This window comes from Salarias fasciatus, chromosome 20, assembly GCF_902148845.1.
Source record: "Salarias fasciatus chromosome 20, fSalaFa1.1, whole genome shotgun sequence".
Lineage (NCBI taxonomy): Eukaryota > Metazoa > Chordata > Actinopteri > Blenniiformes > Blenniidae > Salarias > Salarias fasciatus.
Window position 1 is genome coordinate 26,616,891 of NC_043764.1, and position 14,898 is coordinate 26,631,788.

Sequence of the window (14,898 nt, forward strand, 5' to 3'; positions counted from 1 at the left end):
ATGTAATGGGGGGAGGGGGAGGGGGGGCTCGCCTCACTGTTAAAGGACGAGCCCCTTGTGTCGGTGAAGGTTCTGACAGGTCGCCTCCCACAAAGGATCATCCATGTCTTCATGTCAAAGGTCGCAGCATCGGGTTAACGACGACAGAAAAACCGACATCCAAGAGTCAAACTCTTCTTGACTTTCCACTTCCTTCATTCATTAGAAACAGAGCCGATTCATTGGACCTGCTGCTCAGTCAGGAAGACACACGACACTTGCTGTAAATTCTTTATTATAAAAATAAATAGAAAGTCAGTGTCGCAGACCAAACAGTGCAGAAGAGGAACGGCAGACTCCTCCAAACCTTCTCACACAAAGTGAAATATAAACGTGCTTTAATTTAACAGCCACTCCTGGAAAACAAAAACACACAACTGCACTTTACAAATGTAGAAATACATTCTGGAAGCAACAGAATCTCTCAATTTTTCACAGCCTTTCAATGAATAAATCTCATAAAATGACTCCAGATTACAGATTATTCAAGTAGAAAACGACTGTTTGGGAGAAGAACCCAGGTTAAAAGAGAACTTTCCAGATTTCTAAACGTCTTTTAGCAGCAAAGTTTAATTCCAACGTCACGTCCTTCAATCTCCTCTGTTATATATTAACTTTCTCAAACGGTGAAGAAAACAAAGCATTCATAAAGTGAGAGGATTTTCAGGATGAACTGTCAGATCGATCATCCAGCTTCGAATCAGGATCTGAAAACTTTGAACAGTTGAGGAAGTAAGTTCTGCACCGACTCCAGTTACAGCAAAGTTTGATCAAATTAATCAGTCAAGGTTATCAACATGTTGAATCGCCGTCGCGTCGCGGTGAGGATGGAGCAGACACTTTCTTTTTGCTTCCAGGTGAATAAAAACGCCACATTTCATCCATTTAATTCATTTTTTTTTTTAAATCTGCTCATGATTTTCATGGACATAACGGAGACGTTTCTGCAGCACACACTGTCTGCTCCGACGCTCTGCACTGATCCTGAGAACGAGCCGATCGCCACCATCGGCTGAGAGGCCAGTTCAGCAACCGTTTGAGGCCAAAAGAGGGCTGAATCCTTGGAGAAAAAAAAAAAAAAGGACGGGAAATAATCCCGTTGGAGGAAAGAGAAGTGTTTGATGAAACTCCAGCAATTCTTTACACAACGTCCTTTATTCTAGTGTTTCCTCGTGGGAAAAAAAAACCACGCACATTTAGCTCGTCTGACCTTGAATGTCTGTACAATCCGTTCCAAACCAGCAGAAACCAACGTGTGGAGACCGGTTTTCGTGTTTGGGTTTAAGTCTGGAGGTCGAACGGCGTGGAAGTGGCGTCCGGACATCACTGAGAGGTAGTCTGAGGAATCTGTCTCATGGAGGACCTTCCAGTTCCAGAGGCTGCAGCTCTGCCGGGAGTTGTTGGGAAGCGTCGCTCTCTTCCTCTGGGGTTCCTACGCTCCACTTTGGCGGTGGAACGCCACTCGCTGTGAGCCACGGCGCTCCGGCCGGCCTTCACCTCCAGTTCTGGTACAGGTAGAAGCCGCTGAAGAGCAGGTTGGTGGTGAAGCTGAGGAGCAGGAGGCCGGGCCAGAGGAGACGCTTCACCACTCCTGGACAGACAGACAGAGACAGAGACAGGACATCAGACAGCTCTGGAACTGAGTCCATGTTTCCACAACCCACACAGAAACAGACACCAAGCATTTTCTAAAATGTTTCCAGAGGTGCTGGGCGACGGCTAGAAACATGTCAGAGAATGAATTAATGAAGTGATGGATCTTTATGGTTTGTTTCTTAAGAAAGAAACATAACGGGACTGTAAACGCAGGCTGTGCATCCATCAGACAATAATCATATAAAAGGAGGTGAAAAACAAAGAAATGAGTTAAAAAAAAAAAACAACCCAGCTCATCCAATATCGCTGCTGGTTTCACTTCAGCTGTAATGATTTAACAGCTGATTTCCATCATTTCAACCTGAACTGGAGTCATTTGGAGCATTGAACACGCTGAGCTTCATGTTCTGAGGAGCAGAGACCCTGCTGCTGTGGTGCTGCCACAGCGCCCCCTGCTGGACGCCCCTGCTCTCAGGACATGATCCACTCTGGCTGAAGAGGTTTTTTTCCGTTGAAACCAAAATAAATGATGGTCGGCTTCAAGAGAAAAGCTGCTGTAATGTGAGAAGACTGACAAAGTCTGCAAATAAAGACATCTGAAGATAATCTCTGTGTGAGAGGATTAAGATTAAACCTGGTCATTTATCATCTGCTCAAAGAACAGGTTTAAATCTAAAGCTTTTTATGACTAATAACCCAACCTGAACCCGGCTCACCTCTGGCAGGAGCCCCGCCCTCCAGGCCGGGCGTCGTCGTGCCGACCAGGCCGGCGGACGAGCCGGACGAGTTGGTCTGCTTCTCCGTCTCCCCCAGAACGCTGCCGTCCCCCAGGTAGCTGAGCCCTGCAGAGCCAGGAGGAACCATGAGGCCAGGCGGCAGGAGCTACCGCCCCATCTAGTGGCGGCTTGAGTTACTACAAGGCTGACTCCCCCCTTGAGTCCGGCGTTTCCAGAGCTGCACTTGCCGTCGTGGTAGTGGAACGCCGAGGTGTCGGGCGACGACTGGCCGCCGTACACGGACGAGGACAGCTCCGCGTGGAAGTGAGTCGGCGACGTCGGCCGCGACGCGCAGGACGGCGCCGGCTCCAGGGAGGACAGGCGCAGCCGCTGCCCGCCCAGGTTGAAGCGGGCCGGGCAGATCAGGGGGCGGCGCCGGTCCGAGCCGCAGCTGGACGCCACCGAGCCGGTGACCAGGGACGGCGGCGAGGGGCCCGGCGAGGACGGCCGGCTGCCGGACTTCAGGGACAGGTAGTCTGGGGTCAGAGGAGACAGGAAGTGAGTCGGTGGGGGGGGGGATCAGGAGCACAGAACCAGGAGGACTGACGGTACCTGAAGATCCGGAGTCTTTGTAGAGCGAAGCCGGTCTGGTTCCACTGAACAGGAAACCAGAGCCTGGAAACAGACAGAACACACACACATCACAGAGAGCTCCAGGGAGCTGCCCAAGGTCAAAGGTCATGGCTCAGGGAGCCACAGTGGGATTTGAACCGAATCCTAACTCCACTTTTCTGACCTCGAGGCCAAAAACCCACAAAATGTGAAACACAGAAAGTTTCTTAATAACATCAATATATCATGAAGACGTTCTCATCCAGCGAGTCGAACTCGACAACATGAAGCAATCCTCAACCTTTAACTTCTACAGTGTTCTGCTTCAGTTCATCACACGGCTACAGAGCGCCCCTAGTGGTCACATGACTGCACTGCAGTTACTGCTGGACTCTGGAGGTGGCCACATCTGGCCTGTGGGCCGTATGTTGGACACCCTGCTGCTCCAGGATGTGTAACATCACTGATAAATTCAACAAATGAGTGTATTTATCTCAACATCCTGAATCAAAGCAGCTTTCTGATTAATTTGAAAATATAACAAATCTAAAAACCAGCTCCTGCTGCAGCTCACAGTCATCTTACACCCACTTTTATTCCTATTTATTCCTATTTTAAAGCAGCCTGAGACTCTGCTCCAGGTTTCAACTGTTTTGACTGTTGGCTCTTTGTTTCAGCCTCTAATATTTTTCAAGTGTTTTATGAATAAAGTCGAGAAAAGGTGTTTTTCCCCGTTTCCATGGAGACAGAGTCAAACCGTTCTCAAAAAGCGCCACGTTGGGGCACCGTTGTCATGGTAACGGACCCCAAAAGGCAGCGCCCCGTTTCACCGTCACCACCGTTACCTGTCCTGGAGAGCGGCGGCGTCCGGCCCAGGCTGAGGGCGCTGCTGAAGCGTCGGGACAGGACGGTCGGCGACGCCTTGAGCTCCCTCTGGCCCTGCTGGTGGCGCAGCAGCTTGGACAGGTTGGGCGGCGGCGTGGGGACGAAGGAGGGGGCCGCCGAGCGCTCGGCCAGGTATCTGCAACACAAAGGGCAATGCGGTGGTCTGCGGCCTGATGGGAAACTGACCGCCGCTGGACGGACACACTCAGAGGGACACACACGTTTCCTTTCATCAGCTGTTTATTGGATTTTCTGTACAGCGCGAGTCGGGAACACACACACACACACACACACAAACACACACGGCGTCTCATCATCGGAGTACCTTCACAGCGTCTCACTCCACACACTCCTCCAACATTTCACAGGTCAGCTACACACTGGGCGTCCACAGTAACACAAACACCGACACACGCCAGGAGGTCACGACACAGCCGGGCCGCGTTTCCACGGCGACCGTTTCAAGCGAAAACGCAAAAACTGTCACTGTGTTTTGTCAAAAGTTTTGAAAAACTCAGAAAAGGGTCCAGAAAGTGTTGCTGCTGCGCAGGTGAACGCCGGCTTTAGCAAATACTTCTTCTCACTCTCAAAAAGCAAAGTTTTCACCTGAAACGTCGTCATGGAAACAGCAGCTGAGACTCGATCTCCATACTGAACACAGCAGCAACAGCCGTACAGCTTATCGGGCAATACAGAAGATTAAAAACAAATTAAAAAAAAAAGGATAAATATTCATATATGAGAGTATAAGAAAACATGCAGACCATAAAACTTGGCGGCTGAATTCACTCTGAAACATTCAACATCAGGATCAATACGGTTCAGATCAATAATCCTGGAGTTCAGTTTAGCAGGCCGACACAGGAAATGATCAGAAATGAGACCAAATTGAATCAAAGATGCCATTTCCATCGTTTTCCTTTCTATAAAATGAGGTTTGAGTCTGTTAAAATCCAGTGTTTCTCGATCATTAGTGGAGCCACATTCAGAGGAAGAGTCGTCCTGCAGTGAGGATTCCGCTTCAGCAGCAAGTTTTATGATGCCATCGCTACAAAATCACGCGTGAGAATATAAATCCTTCATAAATACTGTGATTAAAACGTTCTCATTACTTTCAAATAACACTTGAGATCAAAGATTAATGTTTAAAAACTGTATCTGAATCACAAATTACAGATATGGAGATAAAAAACAGTCTGTATCATTCATGGTTCCACACTGAATAAACCCTACTTTTATACCAGTTTTTTTTCCTTCATGATCTTCTTTATCTTGACTTCACAGCACGACACACAGTAACAACACACCGATTGAGTCAACACGTCCGCCGTTCCAGTGTTAACGGGCACTTTACAAAACGTTTACAGGAGGTTAATCCCTGCTGAAGACATGCAGCCAAGCAGGTCATGTGTTCAGTCATTCTCTGCTTCTACACTTCTATCGTATAAACTCCACGCTGCGGCGCGGTGTCAGTCACTCAGCAGCGAGCTCAAACGGACAGCGTGGTCCGGGACCCTCCTCAGGGGGAACCTGGTCACGCCTCACCCCCCCCCCTCCGAGCCCCGGAGACGACGGCTCGGTCCAAACCAGGCGGATTTAGAAAGCCACTGGTCGCATAGTTCATTACTGGGCCTGAAACAGCTGATCTGGGTGATCGGTAGTGTTTTGATCAAATCTAGACGTTTTCCTTGCATTGACTTCTGTATCACAACACAGAAAAATGTATTAATGAGGTTATTTTGGCACACTGTCCTTGGTTTAAATTCATCAGGTTGTTCTACAGGTTAGTGCTTGGTGCAGTCAGTGCTCCGCCCTCAGCCACGGCTTCATCTGATTAAATAAATTAGTACATATCAACACATTAATAACACAAAACGTTTCAAGCTCTGTTTGACAGCAGAGGCCACACATTCGGCTAAATTAGAGTCACACAATGATACAGATGGTCAATTCTGCTACTATTCCCCACGTAAAGCTCTCGTCACGTCAGTTTAGTGATGCTACATATTATCTATATTTACTGGTGGAATTCACCAAAAGTCTGAACAATCAGGAAACGGTCGAGTTAAACATCCTCAGATAAAAAGAAAAAAAGCCTCGTTTACATGACGGCGTTTTCAAGTGAAAAGGAAAAAATGGAGCAGCGCTTTGGGCGTCGGTTCACACGACGACGCTGCTCGGGGACTCTTTGAATATGACCCCACACCGTCTCCATGGAAACGGAGGGAAAATGTAGCTTTTTGGAAAACATTGCTACACCGTCTCCATGGAAACGAGTTGGTTTGTGCTCTCCCATCGCTAAAGTTTACAGCGTATGGATCTCTAAACACGTTTGTTTGGCTTCATTATGAAAACACCCGGCAGCGCCGGCTGGAGGCCAACATGAAGCCGCACTGTTTTCAGCGTTCTCGCCGTTTCTGACGTTGTTCTCAAAGCGTTTTCACCTGAAACGCCGTCATGGAAACGTTGCCGACGCGGAGCTCAGATCTAGAGACCGTCTGGCTCGTCGGCCTGCGGTCCGACCGGGAGGATTTCTCCACCATGAAACAACTTCTACCAGTTCTCCTGATCAGGAGTTCCAGAAAAAGACCAGAGGGGAAAAAAAAAGAGAAGACGCAGAACGAAAGCTTGTTTGATGAGTGTGTGTGTCGGCGACGAACACACACACCTCAGGGAGAGAGGACTCTGAACGATCCCTCCTCTCACACACGTTAGCGCTCAGATTCTGACCTTTGGTATCTGATTCTCCGCAGACTGGCGGGTTTGCGAGTCGCCACGGCGGCGGCGCAGCCGACGGAGCAGCAGAGGCAGGCGGCGACCAGCCTGGCCGTCTCCAGCCAGGCGGCGGCGGCGGCGAACAGGAGGCCCTCGGCCAGGTGGAGGCACAGGAGGAGGAACCAGAGGACGGAGGAGACGGCGTCGATCCTCCTCAGCCTGGAACAGAAGAGCGTCCAATGAGAGGAAAAGAAAGACAAGGTGGCGACTTGAGCGGCGGCGGCCGCCTACCTCACGGGTCCCGCTAAGAAGATGGCCGTCAGGCAGGTCAAGAGGCCGACGGAGACCACGGCCAGCTGGTGCTGGCGTCCGTGCCGCCACGCCAGCTGGGTGTATTCCCTGGCCGAGTCGGGCAGCAGCTGCAGCAGGTCCTGGAATCCGCCGCCGCCGCCGCCACTGTGGGCCGATTCATTCTGAGGCTTCGGGGGAACAATCCCCCCACTCAGCGTCTGAGGGCCGCCCGGCGCCGCCGGCTGCTCCGGCAGCTCCAGCAGGGACGTGGCCACGAGGAACGCACATATGAGGAAGGCCAGGAGACGCAGCAGGACGACGGACAGCGGCGAGGACACAGACTGGGAGCTCTGCGAGGACAGAGGGAGCAAGAGGCAACAAACGGTCACGACACGGGGCGACAAACCCCGACAACAGCCGGAGCCGGGGTCACATCTGCTCAGACAGGAAGTGAAGGATCCACTGGAAACACAGGCCTGAATGTCTCCAGAGTGAAGAACAACAACTTATTCACGTTTCACCATGAAAGAGTGTTGAACATCGGTGCTCGGAGATGTCCTCGTATTTGAACTTTATCTATTCTGGACGCTTCATATTTTACCGTCTTCTCATTTCTGCAGCACTTTTCACATTAAAACTGAATTTTCACAATGTTTTTAAATTAAAGTGACTCAATTCTGCTGCGTTTTAAATTCCGTTTACATGAAATCTCAAGTAAAAAGATCCAGTTTAGCCCGAGTGTTTGAGGAGATGGGTTCGAACCATTCTCATCACTGTTGCCATGGAAACAGACCATCAAAACAATGAAAGATTTCTCTTTTCTCTTGAAAATGTTGTCATTTGTCAATGTTGGGACACTATATACTACACGTATAACTATACAGATACTGTATGCTGCACTGACCTTCACCGACGCCGTGTTGGATTCCCGTGTGCGCCGCAGCTGGTGATCCAGCAGCACGGTGCGCAGCTGCCGGTTCTGGTACTTGATGTAGTACTCCACGGCCGTCTGGCACGGCCGGCACAGCTTGTAGGTCTGCTCCAGGTGATGCTTGTACACCTCGATCTCCTCGTCGTAGTTCTCCTGTAACAAGAACACCGCTCGTTCAGCGCCCAGACGACCCACGCCGCGCCGACACCGAGACGCACGGGGCGGACTCACATCCTCCCTGGCCGTGTACGAAGCCAGCTGCTTGATCTTCAGCGACTGGTTGTTGTTGCACTTCCTGCAGAGCAGCATCTGACAGTTGACGTACTGCAGACCTTTAGGCGTCTGAGACGAGGGCAGCTGTCCCGAGACGCCATGGTTCAGGTCCTCCATGTACTGGGCAGGGATGGGTTTATTGTAGTCCCCATTCTGGAAGAAAAAGACGGCGACCGATTAAACCAGCGGCTCCCACCAGACCCAAATATGTACCACTGTAGACCTCGGCGACTCCCCTCTAAATCCTGAACAACCAAAAAAACTGATGAAGGAACCTCATAAAAGCACACTATCAGTGAGATTCTGTTTCTTTGTAATCTTCTGTGATGATCTAATCACGATGTCTTCATCAAGCTCCTAATCCTATCAAATCCCCCACAGCAGGAAGAGACCTCTAAACATGGAGGACAGAGGCGCTTCCGGACCTGGGATGAAGATTCCTGCTTAGAAATCCACAAACGGGGGGAAATAACTCAACTCACCTCCTGGAAGCCATTGTACTGATCACAATTGGGACAGTCCCAGCAGTTCCTGTTCCCATAGGGCACAACCGTGTTGTCGTTGCAGAACCAGCAGTTCACGCTGGCATGGGTGGGCTTTTTCCTGCAGGGACACAGTGACACATTTAAAGATCTGCAACGCTGAATCCCACCTGTCTCCCCTCAAAGATCTGTACAGTCGCAGTCTTCCTAAACTTTGTGTGTGTGTGCAGTAAAAACAATAAACTGTCACTCTTCAGTCTATATTGATAAGACTTTATTGATCTCCTAGTGGAGAAATTTGCAATGCTGACCATAGCCGTATGAAAAGGCGCCCATACAGGGCAGCAAAATGCACAAATCAAAGGACTCTATAAACATAAGTTTAAAAAACTTAAATAAAGGAATGTGGCAAGCACAGAATTAATCAATGCACATTTAATAAAGAAAATGTACATATGTAATACATATAACAAGGTAACAGTTAAATACATTCATGTACATGACTGAAATGTCAGACTGACTTCAAGCTCAGAGACTGATATTTTGACAACTTTAAAAGTCATGGTTGAGGAGGAATACATTTTTCAGGCTTATTGGACATAAAACACGTGTGTGTGTGAGAGAGAGAGAGAGAGATAAACCAAATGTGTAAAACACGCTCAACTGTTTGCTGATGTCCAGTAGCAACCGAGCTACAATCAAATGCTGCGCTGACTTAAAAATACAGGAAATAAAACAAAACGGAGACATGTCATACAACAATTAAGGAGCCAAGTTATCAACCTAGACACTAAAAGATCCGCTGAGACGAAAAAGTTCATCTTTTGTTGGGAGCCTCTCGTGCTAACCGCTAACATGTGCTAACGGCGGCTAACCCCACGAGCCAACACATACATACCTGGAGGCTATCTTATAAATAAGCGCCCCTCCGGCCACGAACGCCGTCGCTCCGACCCCGCTGTACATGAGTCCAGGATACTCCAGCAGCAGCTTGTTAAAAGTCTCCATTTTCCAGAGATTTTTCCACCGTTTGTGAGAATCTGTGGGCAGCAGCGCGGCATGTAGCGGCGGTCTGCAGGCCACGCCTTCTAGCGGAAATGCGTCACCTCCCGGCCGCGTTCCAACACGCTTTCTCCTCTTCTTTCTTCTTTCTCCTCACATTCACAATGCCATACACCAGGATTTTTTCACTGTTATTAGGGACCGAGCCCGAGGGCGAGGTGGCCTCAACTGAGGCCACCTTGCCTGAGGGCAAGGCCTCTATTGTTCTTCGTTCGTTTGTTTCTTATTATTATTATTATTATTATTATTATTTTACTGTCGCGCTCGAGCATTAATTTGACCCCCTAAACATGCATGAAAACTCATCAAATTTGACACGCACATCTGGACCGGTGGTACCTTTGATAAAATGAAAAAATTAACCCCATAACCCCATTCGCTCTCTAGCGCCACCTAGAAACAGTAAAATAGCCACAGCAACCATTAGGAATGCCGTAGAGAGATCAAATTGATGTGGATGCGTTCGTCTCCTCAAGATCTAAAAATCTCTAATTGACAAAAATGTTCTAAACCCAACAGGAAGTCCACTATTTCCCTTTCAGTGTAAAATTTGGCTAAAAATGACTCCTCCTTTAAAAATTATCTGCTCCGAGACTGCTTGTCGTGGAGACGTCAGAGTGGTGCCAAATAAAAGAGGACAAGCTTCTCTTCTGCCGATGTTCAAAACTTTTTCAAAAGTCTCAGGGTGTGGATTTTATTAACCCTTAAAGTTTGAAGTCTGAAAACGCACTTGCAACACTACAATGGACAGTGCGACCCGCACGAATGTCGCAGAGAAATAAAATCAACATGGATGAGTTCGTCTCATCGAGCTCTACAATTTACCAAGAGACATACCTATACCTAAATCCAACAGGAAGTCCGCTATTTCCTGTCAAATCAAATGTGCCTGAAAATACTCCTCACCCCAAAACCAAGACAATGTATTGTTTGTCTTTCAGAATGTCGTACAGAGAAAAGAAACATATGCATGCGTTCGTCTCATCGAGATCTACAACTTTCTCACTCGTGCCTATGACCTAAATCAAACAGGAAGTCCGTCATTCACACTTTCTGCTCAAAATTTTGCTCAAATTTTGCTCAAAAATCTCACCTTCTTCATCAATTAAGCCTCCTGTTTCAAAACTATAAGTCTGACTGCTCTGAAAAGCTCTACAGTGAAAGACAACTAAATTTCCTATCACTTTCTGACATTGTTTGCTCACTTTGGTCCACGGAAATGCATTTCCCCAGCTGTTTTGACCAAAGAGAAACTGTGTGTCTGCCGACTCACACTCTAACATCATGTGACCTACTTATGCCATATATGGGCATAGAGCCTCAGGGCTGATCTGAGAGCTGCTGTAAAACATTCTGCATGTTGTCCCTGCTTTCCACAGTAGATGGCGCACCGTGACCACAAATCACACATGAGTGATGGATTGCTGCTCAAACAGGCAAATGAATGTATGGAATCACACTCACATGGATATATTGGTGTTTGACATAGTGGAGCAGACATGACTATCAAAATAAGAGCCTCACACCCCATATTTTTGCAAAATATGACATTTTTAACAAAGCACAGGGATAATTTCAAATTCAACAGTGTTAAAGGGCAACTCCGGTTTTTTTGATACCTGGACCTTATTTATAGGTGTGTGCCTGCTCATATACTCACTCAGACAAACATGGTGCATCTTGGATTCCTTCAGAAGTTATTTAAATCCAACCGATTCAGCGGGGGCCACGGCAATGGAGCTTCCCGCACTGCAATCCATTGTCGTGGCCCCTGCTGAATCAGATGACAGATGCTAACAGCTACATGTTAGTGGATGGGAGATGCTAACAGCTACATGTTAGCGGATGGGAGATGCTAACAGCTACATGTTAGCGGATGGGAGATGCTAACAGCTACATGTTAGCGGATGACAGATGCTAACAGCTACATGTTAGTGGGTGGGACATGCTAACAACTCCATGTTAGCGGATAGTAGATGCTAACAGCTACATGTTAGCGGATGGGAGATGCTAACAGCTACATGTTAGCGGATGGGAGATGCTAACAGCTACATGCTAGCGGATGGGAGATGCTAACAGCTACATGTTAGCGGATGCAAGATGCTAACAGCTACATGCTAGCGGGTGAGAGATGCTAACAGCTACATGTTAGCGGATGAGAGATGCTAACAGCTACATGCTAGCGGGTGAGATACGAGATGCTAACAGCTATATGCTAGCGGATGGAAGATGCTAACAGCTACATGTGAGCGGATGAGAGATGCTAGCAGCTACATGCTAGCGCGTGAGAGATGCTAACAGCTACATGCTAGCGGGTGAGAGATGCTAACAGCTACATGCTAGCGGGTGACAGATACAAGATGCTAACAGCTATATGCTAGCGGATGGAAGATGCTAACAGCTAAATGCTAGCGGATGAGAGATGCTAACAGCTACATGTTAGCGGATGGAAGACGCTAACAGCTACATGCTAGCAGATGGGAGATGCTAACAGCTACATGTTAGCGGATGGGAGATGCTAACAGCTACATGTTAGCGGATGGAAGATGCTAACAGCTACACGTGAGCGGATGGGAGATGCTAACAGCTACATGCTAGCGGATGAGAGATGCTAACAGCTACATGTGAGTGGATGGGAGATGGTAACAGCTACATGTTAGCGGATGACAGATGCTAACAACTCCATGTTAGTGGGTGAGAGGGTGCTGGAAGTCTCTGGAGGAGCAAGGTTCCCAGTGACTTGAATTTCGGTCATCAAGGTACGAGGACGACCTCAGTCGGGCCACCTTGCCAGAGGGCGAGGTCCCGTCCAATGCCGCTTGCGGCTTTAATTTGTATCTTTCATCTTCTTATATTATTGAAGTAACAATATATTGCTTATTTGTTTAATTTATTTGACTTGTAGTTCCGTAAACTATTTCGAGCTACAGTGTTGGAATGTGGCCCCTCCCTTCCCCAAGCCTTTTTTCCCGGGAAAGGTTTAGCTGTCATTTAGTACAACTTCTGATCGTTTATGCTTTTAAATAAATATAAAATTAGGGTTAATTGTTTTACACTATTTAAAGATGAAATTAGAATTAGATGAAAGACTGCATGTAACGGATATAAAACATAACACTTTGGAAACTGTGTCAGACACACAAAGTGTGCTTATAGTAATTTCTTGCAGTGTTTTAATATTATGTTCTATGATGGCTTTGTTTTAGAAGATATGGTTATATATGTTGTTTCGGTGTAATAATAATCATAAAGACCGGATGCAAAAATAACATTTTATTACAACAAACATGATGCATTTTACATCAGGTAACCATTCAGGTAAAAAAAAAAGCATCTTTCAGTGCTTTCGTTGAACATTAGAAGAGCAGCACGGTAAACTGGACAAAACCATAAAAAAGAAATAAATAACAAATGCATGAGCAAAAACAACATAAACAACAACAAACGTAGGAAATCAGACGGTTGTAAGTTGATTTCAATATATGTGGGAAAAAAAGGCCTCGATTTAAATTCGAACAAGAAGCAAAACGTCTTTCCGAGTAAGAACATTAAGAGGAAGGAATTGTTGATCTCTGGACACCGGAGGCTTTAGAAAAGATGAGAAATAACGAACTCGACAGTCAAAATCTGAAACAAGTGAAACATTTTACACTTCTGAACAGTGACAGTGAGCAACGGCTTTACCTGAGAACGTGTGTGTGTGTGTGTGTGTGTGTGTGTGTGTGTGTGTGTGTGTGTGTGTGTGTGTGTGTGTGTGTGTGTGTGTGTGTTCACTGCTGGTACAGCAGCTCCTCCGGGTGTCTCTCGGTGTGTGTGAGCTGCTGCTGGTAGTTGAATCCCACGGACACGGTTCCCCCCTCCGGGCTCAGCGGCTGGCTCACCCCGCCGTACGGACACGCGTTGTGGGGCACGAGCACGGCCGGGTGTCGGTGGAAGGCGGCGTAGGGCGCGTGGTGGTGGAAGGGCCCCGGGCGGCAGTAGGAGCCCACCGGGACGCCGGGGGAGGCGCAGCGGGGGTGTCCGGTCATGGCTGGAGGGTGTCCGGTCAGGCCTCCCGGGTATCCCCCCGCCGGCTGCCGCCCCCAGGGGCCGCCCGCGTACGGCTGCAGGTACACCGGGTCCGGGTAGTCCAGGTACTCCGGGTACGGGACGCCGGCGGGTCTGCAGGGTCTCCTCACGCGCCTCCTCCGCCGGTAGTTCCCCTTCTCGAACATGTCCTCGAAGGCCGGGTCCAGCGTCCAGAAGTGGCCCTTGCGCTCGCGGCCGCCCTCGCGGGGCACCTTGACGAAGCACTCGTTGAGCGACAGGTTGTGGCGGATGCTGTTCTGCCAGCCCTTCTGGTTGCTCTCGTAGAAGGGGAACTTGGAGACGATGTACTGGTAGATGCCGCTCAGGGTCTGCCGCCTCTCCCGGCTGTCCCGGATCGCCATGGCGATCAGGGCCACGTACGAGTACGGCGGCTTCTGCGGCTTGGGGCTGGCGTCCGGCTGCTGCGCGCCCTGCTCGGTCTTGCCCTCCGTCTCCTCCCGGTCCATGGCTCCGGTCTGCGGCTCGCGCTGCGTCCTGCTGCGGGGAGGAAGGAAAGAGCGGCTCTGCGCGGTCCTCAGGTGCGCGCGTGGCGCGCGGCGCACTCCTCCCACAGGTGCGGGGCGCAGGTGGCACGGCCCCGCTTTCATCTCGGCCGGTTTCCCACGCAGCGGCGGGGGGACGGACCGTCAGGATGAAGCGGGGACCGGGGACGCGCGCGTGCGTGTGCGTGAGCTTGGAGCGGCTCCATCAAAGAGGAGCGTGTTCTTCATGTGCAGAGAGCGCGAGAAAAGTGTTTGATGAAAAACTTTTGTTGATATTAAAAAACAGCACAGCGCGCACACGCATGCGTTGCAGTGAGTTTCTCCAGCCTAAATGAGCAGCACAATGAATGTTGATAATGATACAATTTATAATATTTATTCTTAGTTATAATTTGATGATCAATTTTCTTCTCAAAAGGGGTAAAACAGTCAATAATCATTCAGTTTGAAGCTTTTCTACTGAAAAATGCAACATTCAAGACTTTCACTGTCACCAGCTGAACTCACTCAGCTTAATTCAATAAAATTCCCTGGTAAATTATGTGAAACGTGTCTGAATGGTGCTGAAGAAATACAGCTGCCCTGCCTTGCTTTACGATGAACTGCAGAAGTAACACTGTGGCCTTAAACTCACACCTTCTCCGTATTGATTTCCACCTTTTGCAGGCAGGTTCGGGGCTTTCCAGGCCTCAGAGGAGTATGAGGCGTGCAGGTATCACCACATC

The 14,898-nt window shown here is 48.7% G+C and overlaps 2 protein-coding genes across 3 annotated transcripts; both read right to left on the reverse strand.

Moving 5' to 3' along the window:
• Nucleotides 1-264: 264 nt before the first annotated feature.
• tmem201 (transmembrane protein 201) lies at nucleotides 265-9,620 on the reverse strand. 2 transcript variants are annotated; one of them, XR_003933798.1, is made up of 12 exons: nucleotides 9,439-9,620; nucleotides 8,541-8,661; nucleotides 8,017-8,211; nucleotides 7,759-7,938; nucleotides 6,855-7,204; nucleotides 6,579-6,782; nucleotides 3,809-3,984; nucleotides 2,964-3,026; nucleotides 2,600-2,887; nucleotides 2,352-2,477; nucleotides 1,250-1,630; nucleotides 265-1,099 (listed from the first exon to the last, which is right to left on the reverse strand). XR_003933798.1 is itself a non-coding variant. In XM_030119749.1 (11 exons), exons 1-11 carry the CDS (start codon nucleotides 9,546-9,548, stop codon nucleotides 1,533-1,535), a joined length of 1,911 nt encoding a protein of 636 aa, XP_029975609.1. In that variant the 5' UTR covers nucleotides 9,549-9,620; the 3' UTR covers nucleotides 265-1,532. The 2 variants fall into 2 exon arrangements, 1 of the variants encoding a protein (XP_029975609.1); XM_030119749.1 differs by having other exon boundaries at nucleotides 265-1,630.
• Nucleotides 9,621-12,860: 3,240 nt separating this feature from the next.
• On the reverse strand, nucleotides 12,861-14,332 carry foxl2l (forkhead box L2-like). The gene has a single exon (XM_030119045.1). The coding sequence runs from the start codon at nucleotides 14,276-14,278 to the stop codon at nucleotides 13,373-13,375; it is 906 nt and encodes a 301-aa protein (XP_029974905.1). The 5' UTR covers nucleotides 14,279-14,332; the 3' UTR covers nucleotides 12,861-13,372.
• Between the last annotated feature and the right edge of the window lie 566 nt (nucleotides 14,333-14,898).

Excerpts from the sequence above, each read along its gene's own strand:
- tmem201 (XM_030119749.1), bottom strand. The coding sequence starts at position 9,548 with ATGGAGACTTTTAACAAGCTGCTGCTGGAGTATCCTGGACTCATGTAC. Across the intron at positions 8,212-8,540 it reads AGTACAATGGCTTCCAGGAG|AATGGGGACTACAATAAACC; the intron begins GTGAGTTGAGTT and ends TTTTTCTTCCAG. Across the intron at positions 7,939-8,016 it reads CGTACACGGCCAGGGAGGAT|GAGAACTACGACGAGGAGAT; the intron begins GTGAGTCCGCCC and ends TTCTTGTTACAG.
- foxl2l (XM_030119045.1), bottom strand. The coding sequence starts at position 14,278 with ATGAAAGCGGGGCCGTGCCACCTGCGCCCCGCACCTGTGGGAGGAGTG.